Source organism: Pseudonaja textilis, chromosome 9, assembly GCF_049901715.1.
Source record: "Pseudonaja textilis isolate UNSWEBS1 chromosome 9, rPseTex1.2, whole genome shotgun sequence".
Lineage (NCBI taxonomy): Eukaryota > Metazoa > Chordata > Lepidosauria > Squamata > Elapidae > Pseudonaja > Pseudonaja textilis.
This window is the reverse complement of record NC_141998.1, coordinates 9,365,609-9,385,141: the sequence shown is the minus strand read 5'-3', so window position 1 is coordinate 9,385,141 and position 19,533 is coordinate 9,365,609. Positions and strand designations below refer to the sequence as shown.

At 38.1% G+C, this 19,533-nt stretch overlaps 1 protein-coding gene across 2 annotated transcripts in view; it reads left to right on the top strand.

Moving 5' to 3' along the window:
- Nucleotides 1-5,812: 5,812 nt before the first annotated feature.
- LRRTM4 (leucine rich repeat transmembrane neuronal 4) overlaps nt 5,813-19,533 on the top strand; it is a 401,374-nt gene continuing 387,653 nt past the window's right edge. Inside the window, exons 1-2 of one of the 2 annotated variants that reach the window (XM_087938885.1) lie at nt 5,813-6,622; nt 8,867-10,413. In XM_087938885.1, the coding sequence (XP_087795011.1) occupies nt 6,619-6,622; nt 8,867-10,413 (1,551 nt within the window). In that variant the 5' untranslated portion in view covers nt 5,813-6,618. Of the gene's footprint in view, nt 6,623-8,866; nt 10,463-19,533 lie in introns of both variants that reach the window. The other variant, XM_087938886.1, reaches the window with a different exon arrangement.

Below are 19,533 nucleotides of genomic sequence, written 5' to 3'. Positions count from 1 at the left end.
CTCTAATAAACAATTTGATTTTAGGAAAAAGCTATCATGTATTCTGCAACTCTTACACTGCAAAAACATGGACTACACAACTCGATCAGGGAAAACCAATAGACGCAATCTACATGGACTTCTGTACTACTCCTAAAACTAAAATCTTATGGTATCTCTGGACACCTGTATAACTGGATAGAAGCATTCCTGTCAAACAGACAACAAATGGTTAAAATTGGGAGCGTCCTATCAAATTCTGTACCTGTCAACAGTGGTGTCCCCCAAGGCAGTGTTCTAGGACCAGCTCTCTTCATACTCTACATAAATGACCTCTGTGATCATATCAAGAGCAACTGCGTGTATCAGAATGGTCAAACAGATGGCAACTTCAAATCTCAACAAATAAATGCTCTGTCCTACATATTGGCAAAAAAAAAATCAGAAAATAAAATATAGGTTGAATAGTCAAGACCTTGTTGATGATCCAAACTCTGTCAATGATCTTGGAGTACTCATCTCTAATGATCTAAGTGCTAGAGCCCACTGTAACTACATAGCCAAAAAGACATTAAGAATTGTTAACCTAATCTTACGTAGCTTTTTTTCTGGTAATATTACACTAATAACTAGAGCATACAAAGCATTTGCTAGACCAATACTCAAATACAGATCATCAGTCTGGAACCCACATTACATGTCTGATATTAGCACAGTTGAGAAAGTCCAGAAATATTTCACAAGAAGAGTTCTCCACTCCTCTACTTGTTGCAGAATACTTTATGCCACCAGACTTGAAATTCTAGACCTAGAAAACCTAGAACTACACTGCCTTAGGTCTGATCTCAGTATAGTATATAAAATCATACACTGCAATGTCCTACCTGTCAATGAATTTTTCAGCTTCAACCATAACATTACCAGAGCAAACAATAGAAACAAACTCAAGGTTAATCGCACCAAACTTCATTGTAGGAAATATGACTTCAGCAACAGAGTGGTCAATGTCTGGAATACTCTATCTGACTCTGTGGTTTCTTCCCCAAACCCCAAAAACTTTAACCTTAGACCGTCTACTATTGACCTCACCCCTTTCCTAAGAGGTCTGTAGGGGGCGTGCATAAGTGCACCAAAGTGCCTACCATCCCTGTCCTATTGTTTCTTTTATTTTTTTATTTTTCTTATATGTATCCATGTATCCATAACTATGTTTTTACTTATACCTATTATCTTGTAAGCAATTGACAAACCAAATAAATAAATAAAAATAAATTGAGCCCGTTTCTTCTCAATATAGAACAACATTCTGAGCTATGCTTATTATATGAAACTACACCAATTTTCATGTGTGAAAAATATTAGTTATCTACTTATTTATATAACTTATTTATATGTTATTATAATATCTATATTATTATAAGTATAATATATAAGTATAATACAAATATTTCAAAGTGCACTATCTCTCACCAACATTGCAGTCTTTCTACTGTGGTTCCTTACACATTCAGCACATAAATGTCTGCAGGAGAAACACTTTTGTAAGTATAGCTGCATGTGCACTCTCTTCCATATGAGTTAAAAACAGGGTCCTAACTCAGGCAGTCTTTTATACCTACAAACAAAGGCTCTTTCCTAAAGATATTCATACTTAGCAAATTCATGTAGGATACCTATATTACTAGAATGTTATGGTGGTGCTTAAGCAAAGCACTTAGGTAGCGAATGCTCCAGCTATTTAACTCCCAAGTGAGGATTTTGTGAGAGTGTTCTTGGGAAGCCAAGTTCTGGATTTGCCACGGGACACAAACACTTCTATAAGTCTCAAAGCAAATTTCATCCCAGGGGAAATAAGGTTCAGTTAGCAGCTCATTCTTTCTGCTTCTTGGGCAGCAAGCAGATTCTGCTTCTCTCTGGCAACCTATGGTAGAATATCCACAACTGGGGAATAAGAAACTAAAATGCAGTGTTGTCTTGGTTTCCTTTGAATGGATAGCATCATCAGGCTGGACCCTAGGGTTTGTAGACAATAAGACTACATAATTAAAAGCTCAGAGGTAAAACATAATCTTTGTAAACAGAGGATACCCATCTACTCCAGGTCAGATAGGAAAAAGAAATCCTGTATGAATCTCTGGGAAGTTGGTTGACAATAGTAGTAGAGATAGGCATACTTTATATCAAGCACCTTATAAAATCATAGGCAGGAGTGGGCTGCTGGGGGTTTGCAGGGGTTCAGGAGATCCTCTAGCTAAGATTCTGCACAGTTCAGATAACCCACAAATCCCACTCCTGGCTGCCCCGCCCACCCTACCATGCCCCTCCCAGGAGTCCCTACACGGCCCATCTTGGATGCAGGTAAGCGCAGGGCGTGCATGGAGGCTCCAGGAGGGCAAAAAATGGGCCTCCTGGAAGTTCAGGAAGGCCAGAAATGGGCCCATTTCTGGCTTCCAGAGAGCCTCCGGAACCCAGGGAGGCCATTTTTGACCTCCTGGAGGCTTGAAGAAAGCCTCTGGAGCCTGGGGAGGGCAAAAATGCCCCCCCATAGGAGGCCGACTAGGCCACGCCCACCATGGCTACGCCCACCCAGCAACCAGGCAGAGAACTCATTGCTTTATTTATTTATTTATTTATTTGTTTGTTTATTTATTTATTTATGTCAATTGCTTACAAGATAATAGGTACAAGTAAAAACATAGTTATGAATACATGGATACATATAGGAAAAATAAATAAAAATAAAAATAAAAGAAACAATAGGACAGGGACGGTAGGCACATTGGTGCACTTATGCACGTCCCCTGCAGATCTCTTGGGAAAGGGGTGAGGTCAATAGAAGAAAGTCTAAGGTTAAAGTTTTGGGAGTTTTGGGAAGAAACCACAGAGTCAGGTAGAGTATTCCAGACATTGACCACTCTGTTGCTGAAGACGTATTTCCTGCAATCAAGTTTGGTGTGATTGAAGCCCTTGAAGGAACCCTGAAGTCCTTTTATTGAATATCTATTCCAATTTCTGCCCAGAATAGAATATGGCTTTTTAACATTTACTTAGAACCTTGAGTGGTGGAACACCCACAATTAAAGGAGGCAAGCTGTTCCTTTGCTCAACAACTTCTCACATTGAGGATATTCCTCTTCTTTTTTTTCCCCATTCAGTTCTTTCTCTGTAAACCTTTCACCCATTGATTCTTGTCTTACTGGCAGATACTAAGGAGAATAAATCCATAGCCTCTTCCCAGGGAAGCCTTTTAGGTATAGGAAAGATTGTTATCATGCCTCCTCCTAGCATAGTCTTTAGCTAAACATATTCTCCAGAACAGGGGTCTCCAACCATGGCAACTTTAAGCCTGGAGGGGGAATTCTGGGAGTCAAAGTCCACCAGGCTTAAAGTTGCCACGGTTGGAGACTCCTGCTCCAGAGGATTTTGCCTCCAAGCCTGTCATCTCACCCTTTGTTAATTTTTCCCCAGAAAATTTGCTTTCAAGCCTCCTGGGAGGGGAGGGGAGCAGAGGGGTGGGTGGGGTGGGGAGGGGAAGGGCCAGCAAGGAGTGGCATTTGGGGGTTCTCTGAACTGCACAGAATCTTAGCTAGGGGGGTCTTCTGAACCCCTGCAAACCCCCAGCAGCCCACCCAGATGTATACCTTTCTCCATGGAAGTACCATGTGTTGCAGGCAGTCGTTCAACCAATTATATCTGGTAGCGGGATCATCTAATTCACCTTTATTAAGGATAAGGTTATGTTCTACCTTATCAAATGTGTTTATATTCCTTTCACAAGAATGTGAAAAAGTTTAAAGTTGATGCAAACAATCTGCAAATGTAAACATAGGTTTAAACATATCACTCTAAGATGTCAACTAGACAGAGCTCAAGACCTTAAAGCTGTCCTATAACCAAGAATTTTGCAAACTGTTATTTGTAGGTTTTAATTGGGAATCGGATTAAAAAATCAGGCTGTGAAGTGATAAAGTGACAGCGATAAAGAGAGAGATGAGAAGAGGTATTATGTAGCCTAATCATCTTAATACTGTATTTGTGTTGGTGTGGGTGTACTTTTCAATGCAAAAGAAAAAAAAAACCAGATAATACAATGTTGGTATGTGATAATGCTGGAGTCTGAAATGAAAGTATGAAGTCACTCAAACTTCCACATCTCTCTTCATTATTGTCTCTGCCCAGTTCTGATGTTCTGGATTCTGTATACATGTAAAAAAAAAAACACCACGCCCCAGTCAAATGATATTGATTTGCAAGACTTCAAACTTTGCTTTCTCTATTTAAGAATTTTTTGTCATGACTCAGGAATATGAGGAAAAAGTGAAGAGCTAGAGTTTTGACTGAATAATATCTGAATTATATGAAAATCTCACCTGTAAAAAATAGTTATGAGGCAAATTAGAATAGTTGTTCTGCTTAAAAGAGATAGAGAGTTGGCTAAACAAACATCCTGACAGCTTTTTCAAGTAGAAATTGAAGAGAGACTAATCTATAACTTGACATTGCCTGCAGTGCAGATCTAGTTAGTGAGGAAGTCAATTTATAAAGAAAAGTGGGATAAGTGATGAAGTTTTAGGACTTGTTGCAAATGAAAAATTAACAAATTGCCAAATCCAGAATTGCATTCAGTGGAGAATTCTTAAAGACCAGCAATGAAGATATGTTAGACTTTATGCAGAGGAAGGATGTTTTGATGACTGAAAAATTGCCAAAGTAACATTTTAAAATTATATATTGGAAGTTATAGGAAATTGCAGAGCAGTTAGCTCAACCTCTATATCAGATATTGTAAATTACTATAATGCATTATTGAAGATAAAAATAGTGGACATATAGAATAATATATTTTGTTGAAGAAGAGTAAAAGTGTATTCTGCAAAATTTGATCTTGCCATACTAAGAAAGTTAAGTATCTTAGAAAGTGTATCTAATTATTGGAATATAGTTTTACTTTTTAAATAAAAAGAAAATCAACATAGTCATGGGCTCAGAGAAAGCTTCTTAGGGTTTGGTAATTAGGTATAGATACATAGATTAGATATAGCTATAGAGAGATATAGATATATTAGTATTGGCTTCAAGGAACCTTTGAATTGAGCTTAAGAAAGTGATTTCTATTGTCTTCTTTTCAATTTCCCTACTTAACCTACAATCTTTGGCTTTCTTTGTGGTTTGTTGGCCAAATCCTAATTGGATCTTACATTGTCAAATGTCTATGGAGATCCTCAGTCATCCAAGTCATGGTTGTCCCAAAGGTGCTTTTTCAAAAGGCAACTGGACTTTTTTTGTTTTTCTTTGAAGATATTTCACTTCTCTCCCAAGAAGCTTCTTCAGCTCTGAATGGATAAGAAGCCAAAGGACTCCATAGAAAAACGAAGTCCAGCTGGCTCCTGAAAAAGCACCATTGGGATTACACTGTAATCAAAATACTAAGGGCAATGAAAATGGTTCCTCAAGTATGGGGTCAAAGTTGTTTTGGTGTTGTGTGAAGAACTCTCTTTGAAACTCCAACAAAATTATTTTAAAAAGGATAAACACGGCAGCCATGGCGTGAAGAAGCTTATTCAGCATGAGGGGGCAGCTGTGAAAAATTGTATTCCTGCATCTTTAATTTTTTCCGCGCAAAAGGGAGCCTGCATAGCAATGTAAACCCTCTCACTAGGTTCGTGCTTTTAATATGTGATCCGTTTTCTCCAGTGGAGGGCACTCAATGTATCGCAAAGTAGAACATTAGCACTAACAAGCTCCTAAGCATTTCATCTGTGTCTGGGAAAGAGGGAAGAAAAAGGAGGAGGGGGGACGAAGAGAAAAGAGAAAGAGAGAGAGAGAGAGAGAGAAAGGGAGGTGGAGAGGTGGGAGATTGAATGTGGAGAACAACCTCGCGCGCGCAGCACAGGGCTCCAGAAAATACACGCGCGCGCGCGCACACAGGCACACACGCACTCACTCTCTTTGGAACCCGAGCGCCTCCATGGATAAAAGCTAGCTTTGGAAACGACGAAGAAAAGAGAGCAAAATCTTGGAGACGAGACCCTGAGGAGTCACCCATATTTTTTTTGACAGCTGGATTGAAGGAATGGGTCGCCGTGCTTGGGAATGGGGAGAGGCAGCCGAATGAGGAGGCTGTCTTGCAGCAGGAGGATACTTCGCGGCCTTTTCGTCCTCCCCCTCTTCCCCCTGGCTGAGAAGTTGCTTCGCCTCCATGGTCCTCTCGCGCTCCAACGAGAGGCTGGACGATTGATGCCAACGGTTCAGGCGAGGTGCTCCATGGCTTTCAGAGATTAGGTTATTCCTTCCTTCCTTCCTTCCTTCCTTCCTTCCCCCTAACCCTGTCTTCCCTACATTCCACTACCCCTATTCCCTAACCCTCCCTCCCTCCCTCCCTTCCTTCCTTCCTTCCTCTTTCTCTCCTTCTCAGTAACTTTGTGCAGATTCCTGGCATCCTCTTGGATGGCATGGAAGTAGGTAGCAGCTGGGCTAGTCTGTGCGATACCATGCTTTAAAGGAAAAGGACTGGCTTGAAAGGGGGATGGGTGGGTAAGAAACAACCACCACAAGAACTGTCAACCTCCCAGGTCATTCCAAGCAACAAACAACAACATCTGGAAGAAGAAACAGGATACAATTGCAGATGAGGGAACGATGGGTAAGTGAACTTTTTTTTGTAAGGCTGCAGCTGTGCCCAGGGCTGAGGGTGCATGTGTTTTGTGTGTCTCTCTCTCTGTGTGAGTGCACATCTCTTGCCTGCCCATTTGCTGGAGAAGAAAACCCACCAAAATAACACTACTGCGTTCCTTTTGCTAGGTGACTCACACAAGCTACTTTTCTATAGATTCTGCCTTCTTCTGCCTCATCCCACCCTTTACTCTCCCCTCTGGTGCTTTGTGAGATCTTTCACCCTCAGATGAACACCCTTACTCCATTATTAGTGGTAGATATACAGACCAGAACAGTTTGTTTTTTTCTTCCCCTCTCTCTGTATTTATCCCCTCTTCCCCACCCCCAGTTCTGTCATTTCTTCTACTCCCCTGGTGCCCTGCTATTCAATTTATGCTTCATCCCCATTTAGGATTTGCTCAGTTTCATGTCCTAATTTTTTTTCAAATGTGGTGCTAATGATAATTCCAGATCCTCAACCCTCTATTGAAGAAAAAAGGGGGGGAATTTGCTGATGAACCTGCTCCAGAGAACTAAGTTGATATCCCTCATACACATGCATGCACCATCCTCCAAAAGAAACTGTTACATCTCCAACACCTATTTTGGAGATTCTCTTCCCCTCCTTCCAGAAACCTCCTCCAAATGTGACAGAATTATGTTTTTCCCTCCATGTGTAGGTTGGAATATGTTTCTGCTGTTGCTCCCCCTGGCATCAGGCAATGAGAAAAGATCAGAATTTAAATGAAGGAAGGAAAGGAAGAATCTTGCCATTGAAATGAATGTGTCAGAGACAAACAGTCAAAAGCTCTTTGGATTAGCAGTTTGCCTCCACTCAAATAAACACTGAATAAAAATAATGGCTTATTTGGCTATTCTTTGTTCCTTCTTTTCTTCTGTCCCCCAACCTAATAATATTATTTACTGTTAAGAAGGCAATACTTTTCCAGAATTCCCAATTGAAGGGGGCAAAACAAATGACTAGAATGGTTACAACTCTTGAAAGCTACACTTTGAAGCTTATCTCAAGACTAGAACAAGGTCCAATTTCTCCCCTTATTTTGGAGAACCCTAAACCTATATGTGGCTTAATTCTCCCAAGACTCATGTAGTTATTCAGAGAACATGGGAAGCGTGAAAAGATCAGAAGGAGGACTATAAAATAAGTTTTTTTGTTACAAACGTTAAATGTAGACTATCAAAATTGGAATTGAAAAAAGAGAAGGAAAATTCACCTTTTTTTTGCTTCATCTGGGATTGAGTTTCCATTCATGTTTATTATTAATTATAGTAATAATATTGTCCCATCTTTTACCCAAAATAAATATTGGGTGTGACTCATTGTAATTATAGAAGAAATGTAGATGCTAAAACAATAAAACCATGCTACTGTATATTAAAATATGTCAATAAGTTACAATATAGTTATGTTAGCTATTATGTGTAAAGATATGAAAGTATGCCTGATGACCACAAGCAGTTTATTATGATATCCAGAAGTTCCTTGTCATTGCTATTTAGCATCCTTAGATTTTTTTTCATACATAAGATTTGACACATAAGACATTCATACCTGTCTGTTTAGATTATGCTTAGCTCACATGAAATAAAATATCTTACCGTGTGCTTTCCCCCACTCTCTCTCCATTTTTTTCTAACTTCTATTTGTCACGCTACATTAACACATATTTTTAAGGTCATCTGTGCATCTCTTGAAGGACTCAGGAGATGTGTACTTGTGAGCTAGTTTATTAAGAAACCTTTTACTGATTTAAGAATATTTAACAATTCAAGCTTGGGTGCATTCTCTTCCCAAAATCTACTTCACAGTGACTTGACAAATATGTTTAGTATTAAATCTACAACATCCTCATGATAAGGTTATGTGCATCATGCTAATGCATGCTGCTATGAGTTAAAAATGGGAAGGGAAATGTAATTTGTTATAAATCATCTAAAGGTAAATGAATAAGTATAGTCTGGTTGTATATGTTGCTTGGTTAGGGAGAAGGAAACATTGGGGAAAAAAGAGTCAGTACAACAAACATCTCCATGTAAAACAAGTGGGGAGAGAGAGGGAGGGAGGGAGGGAGGGAGGGAGGTTGAACTGCATGGAAGGAAGGCATCATCATGGATTCAACTCTTTCATTTGTTGTTTGAAATCCTGATAGTGAATACTGTGATTCTGATTTGAGTGGCCTCATGATGTATATTTGTCACCTTCATATTGTAGGTTTCCATGTAATTAAGCATCTGAGGGGCATGAGTGCAGTGTTTGTTCTCCTTCCTACTGTGCTGTTTGTGACGTTGAGTGGGGCTCAGCGAGCTTGCCCCAAGAACTGCAGGTGTGATGGCAAAATTGTGTACTGTGAATCCCATGCATTCAGAGACATTCCTCAGAACATTTCTGGAGGATCTCAAGGCTTATCGTTACGGTACAACAGCATCCAGAAGCTCAAGCCAAATCAGTTTGCAGGCCTACACCAACTCATATGGCTTTACCTTGATCATAACTACATCACTTCAGTGGATGAGGATGCCTTCCAAGGCATCCGAAGGCTGAAGGAATTAATTCTAAGCTCCAACAAAATTACGCACCTTCACAATAAAACATTTCACCCAGTCCCCAACCTTCGCAATCTAGACCTGTCTTACAACAAGCTACAGGCGCTTCAGTCAGAGCAGTTTAAAGGTCTTCGCAAACTCCTGATCTTGCACTTACGATCCAACTCATTGAAAACAGTTCCTATTCGGGTTTTCCAAGATTGTCGCAACCTTGATTTTCTGGATTTAGGCTATAATCGTCTGCGGAGTTTATCTCGCAATGCCTTTGCTGGTCTTTTGAAGCTCACAGAGCTCCACTTGGAACACAACCAATTTTCAAAGATCAACTTTGCTCACTTTCCTCGTCTCTTTAATCTCCGCTCCATTTACTTGCAGTGGAATAGGATCCGATCCTTAAGCCAAGGGTTGACCTGGACCTGGAGTTCTTTGCACAATTTGGATTTATCGGGAAATGACATTGCAGGTATTGAACCTGGGACATTTCAGTGCCTGCCAAACTTGCAGAAGCTCAACTTGGATTCCAACAAACTTACTAACATCTCTCAGGAGACTGTCAATGCCTGGATTTCTTTGATATCTATTACTCTTTCTGGAAATATGTGGGAATGTACCAGGAGCATTTGCCCTCTGTTTAACTGGCTTAAAAACTTCAAGGGAAACAAAGAAAGTACCATGATTTGTGCAGGCCCTAAACATATTCAGGGTGAAAAGGTGAGCGATGCTGTAGAAACCTACAACGTTTGTGCAGAAATCCCAGTGGTGGTCACTGAAAAACCTTACCAGGTCCCTAAAACCCAGCAGAGACCCATCTTTATTCCAAGACCCACCATTCCCAAAGTGGAAGACTATGAACCAACATCTTTTACACCAAGCCCTTCTCCAGATTTCCCAACATCTGGACCAGAACCAGAATATGAGCATGTTTCATTTCACAAAATAATTGCTGGAAGTGTTGCCCTTTTTCTTTCAGTGGCTATGATTTTGTTGGTCATTTATGTTTCGTGGAAACGCTACCCAGCCAGCATGAAACAGCTGCAGCAGCACTCCCTCATGAAAAGGCGTAGGAAAAAAGCCCGAGAATCTGAAAGGCAAATGAACTCCCCTTTACAGGAGTATTATGTGGACTACAAGCCAACAAACTCTGAGACCATGGATGTATCGGTTAATGGATCTGGACCCTGCACGTATACCATTTCTGGCTCCAGGGAATGTGAGGTATGAACCATGATCCTCCTAAATCCATTTCTGCTGCTGGGAAGGAGAGGTAAATGTTTGACACTCTTGAGGTGACTCTAATCACTAGAAAGAGTAATGAGTCTTCTTGCTTTGGGGTTTCTTTGGGGTGAAAAGTTATTAATTAAATTGCAACAGTCAGGGAAGTGATGGTATCTAACTTTCAAGAATTCAGACTTGAAAGCTATTAGTTTAAGAATAAAAATGAGTTTGCGGTGAACAGCATCAGGGGTCCAGCTTTAGCTATTTTATGCTGGTTAAAAGTTAGGATTACTTCTATCATGATTTTATATTGAGAGATAACAGCAACAAAGGGGAGGCTCTGTTATACTACCAAATTTTGTCTTTGTCCTATTTCAAATGAAATTCTAAATAGCTTACTATACAAACTCTCCCCTTCCCTGCATTTTGGTCCTGGTTCTTCATGCATGTTAAAAATATCTTGTTACATGTCACTTCTTTGACATGTAAGGAAGGTGGATGTTCAACATACTATGGAGTTCTTTCTGAAGTGCCTTGATAAATAAAGAAGGGTTTAAATGTGGTCTTTTTTATGGTTGGTGGTGCTGAAATCAAAGAATTTCTTTAAAGTGTATTTGCTGGGGAAAGGCAGGTTCTCCACTAACATTTCATTTGAGAATAATTATTTTATATCAATTGGAAGCTTGGATTCAAATATGAATATGATGTTTGGAGAGAATGGGAGGATATGTTGCTGTTCTCAAGGATGGGAGAAAGAGCATCTAAGGACCTACTGCTTCACAGAAGGCTGCTGCAAACAGGATGGGAGGAGAGAAGACGAATAATGTGTACTCTAGTTATGGTTCTTGGCAGCATGGGGACAGGGTGGGAGGTGTTATTTGACTTGAGCGGCTGCAGAATTTACAATCCTCCTAATTGTCTTTCCTGAAAATCCAACCTGCTTCTGACCAGAATATGGATTATGCTATGAAGCCTGTGCCCAAAATTTGCCAAGATAGATTGCTCTTACGCTTTTGATATCTTGTTACATTAAAAAGCACTTCAATTTAAAGACAGTGCAAATGAAAGCACCTTGCAAATAAGACGGACACTCTCCATTGAACTTCAGAATCAAATCCGATGCCTTTCATCAATTCAGCTGTTTGAATGTACATTTTCTGATGCCTTTCTGAATTGATTAGAAAATCCAATCAACTTTATATTCCAAATCAATTAGAATGTCAGATCAGATCAGATTGATTATCTGAATCAGAATGAATATTTTAAATAAGAATTACAGATACTTAGGAGAAAATCTGTTTCAACCATATTACAATGATGATTCCTTTGCTTTCCCATACTACCGGGTTTAGTTTCTTAGGGGTATTTCAGTAGAAAGACAATTGGAATTGCATTGAAAGTATTAACTTGTTTCACTGTATTTCCCCCCAATTTTGGCTTTAATTAATATATCCATTGTTTTTTCTTTTAATAAATAATAAAGGAGTGGACACTTTAACTATTTTTCTGCCTGTTGAGGAAGGCTATTCCCATCAGTCTAATTTATTTTCTTCAGAAACATGTTTATAACTCCTAAAGAGTCCAAAACAAGCTGATAAATCCCTATTAGAGTTTAGTGAATTCAATGGATCATTGGATATGACTTTGCTGGGCTTTGGTTATGCTCAAATCACATCAGTTGTTCTGCTTGGAAATGAGTTTAAAATGTTTCCTATTGACTAAAGAAGAAACATAGGCCATCCTAGGGGAAATATAGGAAGTCTGACAGATGTTTCGTTTCTGTGGTAATGAGACATATAATTTAAAAATCAATTATACATGTATTGTTTTATAGATAAATGTATAAAACAATGGGCTATGCCTTCTCAAAAGTAGGTTCCCCTGAATTTGATAGGGTTTGCTTGATTATAATTCTTTGGGGTTTGTAAATCCTGGTTTTTCATTTTTCATAAACTAACAATGGGATATATATTGCTAGTGTGTTATTTTCATTTGTCATACACCCAAGCAAGGACTAGGAAGCATAATGTAGGGATAATTTCCATTTTCTAATAGAAGATCAATAACTGTTATATGAGAAAAGAATTCTGATTTTTTATGATGAACATCTGCAGCAGTATGAAGTCATCCCCACATTCTAAGTTCAACCCCTGAAGTATGAAGTTATAAGGGTGCAGTTATTTCCATTAATGTCACACTTAAGCAAACAGTAATATAATCCACATATATATGTAAATAAAATTAAGTGTTACATTAGTGAGTCATTACCAAAACGTGTGTGTATATACACACACACACACACACTAGTTTTATTAAAGTCTTGCTAATACAGTCCTAGCAGGACTAGGAATTTCCAAGAAAAACTGTGTGAGGATTCTGCACACGGATTTGAAGACTTGGATAAGTAGATTGTGTGAACAGGACCAATAAATTGCTGTACTCTGACAACTTACAAAATAAATTGTGGGAATATCCAAGGTGAAATTAACTGACCCAGTCAATCTAAACCTCTAAAAACATCTAACATCTAAAAAATATCTGTAATTCAAATATTCCCAATTAAAGGAAGAAAGAGGTGGAATTAATAACAATAGGGATTAGTTTTTGTAGTATCATCATAGCAAAGAGAAAATAAAATGTGAGAAAGAAGCAAATGATTTCTCACAATTCCAGAGAACTTTGGGGCTCAGTAGAGAAAAAAGTGTACAGATACAGTCCACTTGATTAAGGCAAAGCTAATTTACAACTGGAAAATCTCTGTTACAACCAATAATGAAATGTTTCTATTGTTTCGAATTCAGAGACTTGGTCAATAATTTGCTCACAAACATTGGCCTTGTAAATTGGCTTTAAATCTTGTCCATGTGGAGTTCATTAGCATTGTGTTGCAAAGAAATGGCAAAATAAATGTCTAAGAGATTCTGCTTAATAATCATGTTGAAGTCACTTGACAAGACTAGCAATACTAACTTCTAACAGTTGTTTAGAATAAAACACAATATTGCCATCCCAAGCAGGTAGAAGTTAGGTTATATTTGCTTGCTTGCTTCTTGTTATCAGGAATGGCCTTCCAGATCGCTATTGATGATGAATTATCAACATCCTTCAACAGCTGGATAATAGGATGGCAGTTTTCAGCTTCTGGACTTCCCCAGATTCTTCTTCCATGTTCTAAAAATGTACAGGTTGTTCTCGACTTACAACAGTTCAGTTAATGACCATTCAATGTTACAACAGCACTGAAAAAAGTGACTTACGACTGTTTTCACAGTTATTATATTTGCAGAATCACCATGATTATGTGATCAAAAGTCAGATGCTTGGCAGCTGGTTCATATTTATGACAGTAGCAGTATTCCAGGTATCATGTGATCACCTTTTCCAACCTTCTGTCAATGGGGCAGCCAGATTCACTTAACAGCTATGTTACCAATTCAACAACTGCCCTGATTCACAACCGTAACAAGAACGTTTGTAAAAAGAAAAACTCACTTAAAAATGTCTCACTTAACAACAGAAATGTTGGGCTCAATTGTGATCATTAGTTGAGGAATACCTGTATAAGCAACCTTTTGATAGTCAGATTCCATTTAACATTTGGGACCTTTGCTGGATGGGACAGTTATTCCAGAATTTCTTCCATGTTCATAGGTGGGTCAGACTATTTCTTGCTTGGACATTTTAGAACTGATGGGTTGGGTTTAAAAAAAAAAGTTTCACTTTATGTTAGGTCTATTTTAGAGGTTAATTGAAGTTTTAATGAACCATGGAAACAATGCCACTGACATACTAGGTTTTTTTTTTAAAAAAACAATAGCTTTATCTTTACTCTCAGGAGTAAATTAAAAAAAAAACATTATTGAAATGTTTTGATACACTGCCAACAGCAGTGATGAAAAAGCACTTCCAGAAAATACCAGTGGAAAAAAAAAACATTTGTCTTTATGGATCAAGTAGACTCTTTAGCCCACATATTTCTATAACCCTTTTATTACAATGCAAGTAGGTCTGCTTTTACTTTTTCTTGCTAGCTGAAATCCCAGGGTGCACTGGCAACTTCAATTTGTTTATCTGTTAGCAAAGAGAAATGTCTACCAAGTTTACAAATTTGTCAAGTTTCATGCACCAGTTTGTATTCTTCAAAAGTTCAACACTGAATCAATTGCTGGGTTCTCATGATTCATATTCCTCTTCTTTTAATTCAAGTTTAATTTTCATTATTTCTAATGTATTTCCCTTAAAAATGCATGCATAGATTTTTTGTAGTTGTAATCTTATGACTGTAATAATGAAATGAAATATCACTGATTTTGAACTCCAAGGATTATAAAAAAGTTGTGTTTGACTCTTGGAATTTGATTCTGTTAAATGGGTACAGTGTGCATATAAACCTTCCTGAGAGATAAGGACTTTGAATGATGCATGGTGGTGGTAGGGTCATATACACTCCTCAAAATATGATAGGCTTGCACAAAGAATAAGTGGAACCAGATGTAACTTCATTTTAACAATAAACGAAGTAAGCAGAAATCTAGTTTCTAACTTACTTTCCCAATTACCACATTTAAAAATTACAATTAATGGCAATTTTTGGAAGATGGTGACATCCAAACCTTTTATGAGAACTATATGCAATCATGAATCCTTTAATTCTGCAGGGTTGGTATATAACTTTCTTCTTGCAGGACAAAGTCAAACAGGCTTGATCTTTTTTTTAAGTGAATTGGGAATATAGGAATGAACTTACATTAACATTGTTATTTTGGAATGAAGAGAGAGAGACTTTCAACTTAACTTGATGAAGATATGGAAAGCTACTGAGAGAGTAGGTTAATCTGTGCACCTGTTCCCACAGCTGACTGTCATCCCATGAATTCTCTCCTAAAATGATGTCTATTTCAGTATTCATTGGGTTCTGTAGGTGTGCATTTGAGGTAGACCTTAGCACTATTGTTTTTGACATTGTTCCTGAACTTAAATCATTTCAGGGAATCCCAGAAAAATAATCAAGGCACTAGAATGTAAATGTCTTGATTCCAAGAAAGCAGTTGCCATCATATGGTTTGTTGATGTAATAACATAATGACCCCACAGGAAGCTATTTTGAACTTCTTTTATGGCATTGAGATATCAACAGTTATTTTGCTCATGCTCATATCGGAAGAAAGGGAACAATAATAAAAAGTAGGATAAAAAATAAAATTCATTTTGTATGATGTAAGATTCTGTAACCTTTAAACAGAAAAGATTGGATGAAAATTGACTGCTGTGTAAAGACCAGAGAAATTAACTTAGTTTTTAAGAATAAATCTTTTGCGTTATCAGTTATCTGATAAGATATCAGCTGTTCTGTAAAGATCACTCTTTGAATGGGAGGATTTGTATATTTCAGGGTTTATTTGAGGATTTATATCAGGTGGCAACAGTAATTCCCTAAAATTACCTCAAGTCACAGAGAAATGTCATTGACTAAAGATTATCAGGAAGTTTAGCTGCTGTAATTTGGAGAAGTATGTGGTTGACTGAAGGACTTCCTATAGGATGGAAGAAATAAACATGGCCTATGAAAGGTGATGAACATGGTGGGATGCAAGAGTAACTTTAGGGGAAAAACTAGGAAAACAGAACTTGGAGGAAATATTACTCAACGAGTCTTTCAGTACTCAAGTACTTTTTTCTGTCACAGAAAAAAGGGGATTAGCCTATTGTCAAAGAACCTGAGGCCAGGACAAGAATTAAAGATGGGAGCTTATCAAGGAGAAATGCAACCTAGTACTAAGAAGAAATTCCCTGACAGTTAGTACAATTAATCAATGGAACAACTTGCCTCCAGAAATTGTGAATGCTCCAACACTGAAGGTGTTCAAGAAGAGGCAGGGCATTCATTTGTTAAAAATGGTATAGAGGAAAGGGTTGGACTAGAAAACTCTAAGCTCCCTTCCTATCCTATGTTCTATGAGAAAAAAAAATAAAGAAATAAGAAGAAAAGGGCACAGAGTGGTAGAAAGGCTTTACTATACCAGTGGTATATTTTGACCAATGCTGTCAAGAGGTATATTTTTATGAAGTTTACTTTGTGCATGTAAAATTCAGTAAGAATGTAGTGGACTTTTTTCTGTTCTAATTTGAAAGCCTCAGCATCAGAGCCAAGTCTGCATATTTCGCCTGTTATTTCTTGTCTATAAAATGCTTCTGGTGCTATGAATCACAGAAGTGTGTTTCAGGCACAACCTGGATTCATATCTATTCTGCATTCTCAATATGGAAATCTAACATAATGCTTCTTAATATCCACATTAGCCTTGATTTTCTTGTACCACAAATATGCCTGCTATCAAAGCCTCAGGTTATGTCCTAATTGTAGGTTATTTCAAAATAACTACATTAAGACATTAAATTTAAAAAAAGATATGTTAAGATGGGGAAAACTATAAGAGTCATGTGCCAGAGAGAATTTCTATAAAGAATTGAATGTCTTGCCTAGAATGATGTTTTTGATTCAAATAATTCCTCTTTTGACAATTGATAGACCATGTAAACAGTGACATAAGAACATATCTAAATTTGTGTGGCAGGAGAGAAGACCACAAATTAAGGTGTTGCAAGAAAGAGGAGTGGGTTTACTAGATTTGAAATAGCAAAAAAGTATGATGATGATGATGATGATGATGATGATGATGATGATGATGCAATTTGCTGTTTGGTTTGAATGAAAGAGTGGGTGCTGCTGAGAAAGAGAAGGCTTTCAGCTTATTTTTGAAATGGAGCCATTGAGCATATAACTGGAGCATCTGCTGCCTTTATTTGTTGTAAAGCCTGGTTTCACCTAAAGAGATGGAGTTTTCTAAAAACACGAGTCGCTCAAAAATATGACACAGGTTCTGCAAGAAATCATTGTTTCCAGATGTGGAAGCATGACATGATATGCCTTCAGCACTCACACACACACACGCACACATTTTCCAAGAGACCAACAAACAATTTGTGTGAGAATGAATATTATTTTCTGTGTTGACTTGAGAATGTTTTCTAATCCTCTCTTTTTCTCTTGAAAACAGAAGGTCTTCTAATAGCAAAAAAAACCCCTTCACTTTTCACTTTTGTTTCTATAGATCATTAACCATATTAGGAAAATTTACATCTCCCCTCCCCTCTTTTTAGCATTTCTGTAATATATAATTTTGTAATACAAAATACATAGTAGGGTTAGGACTGTACCAATATTCAGTTTGGAGATTCAGTTTGACAGGTAGATGATTGAATCTCCAAATCAAATTGTCTGAATTGAATTATTGATTTGGATTGAGTCATCAAATTGAATCAGGTATTTTCCAATTAATCTGGCAGTTTGAGGGTCTTTGGAGCATGCATAAAACATCCTTTTTCCCTGATCAAATTTAATTTCTGAATTGGATCAATTCAGTTTCCTCCTATTGATTTAGAAATACAGACTGACAATTCTAAATTGACTTTTTTCAAGTAAATTGTTTTGAGATGGATCATATATAATCTTAGCATCCTACTATTGGTACAGAATGTAAATTCATATGCATGTATCCATATCGGTAATCACTAATATATTTAAATTATTGCCTAATTTTTCATGTAAAATCACAGGACATTAAGCTAGCAGGAACAGCCAACACCCTAGAAGACAAGCTCAGGATCCAAAAAGATCTTGACAGACTTGAACAATGGGCCCTATCCAACAAAATGAAATATAATGTTGAAAAAAAGCAAGGTTTTACACTTAGGCAGGAAAAACCAACGGTACAAGTATGGATTAGGTTAAATCTAGCTCAAAAACAGTAACTGTGAGAGGGACCTTGGAGAGTGGACGATCACTTAAATATGAACAGGGGTAGATGCATTTTGAATTGACTCATCTGCTGTTCATTTTTTTTAACTGTATTGTTTAAATTATTAAAGGGGACTAAATTTTTTAAACTTAAACATGAGCCAGCAGTGTGCAGTAGCAGTCAAAAAAGCTAATACAATCCTTGGTTGTATAAACAGAGAATCAATCATATGAAGTATTAGTACCACTTTATAAAGCCTCAGCAAGGTCACACCTGGAATACTGCATCCAGTTTGGCTCATCACATTACAAAAAAGATGTTGAGACTTTGGAAAAAGTGCAAAAAAGAGCAACTAAGATAATCAAAGGCTTGGAGACTAAAACATGAACAGTTGTTGGATTTGGGTTTGGCTAGTCTAGAGAAAAGAAGGACTAGGGGAGACATGATAGCAATATGAAATGTATTTGAATATAAGTATGATAGCAGTATTCCAGTATTCCTGTATTTGAGAGGCTGCCACAGAGAGGACAGTGTCAACTTATTTTCCAAAGCAGAGGGCAGGACAAGAAATAATGAATAGAAACTAATCCAGGACACAAACAACCTGAAATTAAGGAAAAACTTCCTAACAGTGAGAACAATTAACCAGTGGAACAGCTTGCCTTCAGAAGTTGTGAGTGCTTCATCACTGGAGATTTTTAAGAAGAGATTGGACAGTCACTTATCTGAAATGTATAGGTCTCCTGCTTGAGCATGGGGTTGGTCTAGAACAGGGGTTGCCAACCTTTTGAACCTCAGGGACCACCAAACTCATAATTTTAAATCCCACAGACCAGAGAACCCCCAAAAGTCTGTAGGAAAATCCCCCACCCCATTTTCCTACCGATCAATCATTCTTTATTTGGGATCACAAGATACTGTCTTGAGCTTTGTTCTCAGGGGGAGAAAAAGACTTTTGGCTGCACGCAAGGAAAGCATCAGAAGTCTTTCTTTCTCTCCCCCAAACTCCACCAGAAATGAGTCTTTGTGAGACTTGTCGCACTGCTGCAGCCTCTTTGAGCAGGGGGCCTTGCAGGGTTTCAAAGACTCACTTCTGGTAGAGTTTAGGGGAAAGAAAGACTTTTGCTGCTTTCCTTGCGTGCAGCCAAAAGCAGAAGAAAAAAGAAGCGGAAAGAAGCAGTCCGAGATGGCCAGGCGAGACATGTGGGGTGAGTGGGGCAAGTTTCCCCTCTCCGCCCTTTCCCTCCTCTCCTCACTACCTCATGTTGTTCTTAATGCAAGTGACACAAGCCTTGTGTTCCCGCGGGCCATGTGGGCACAG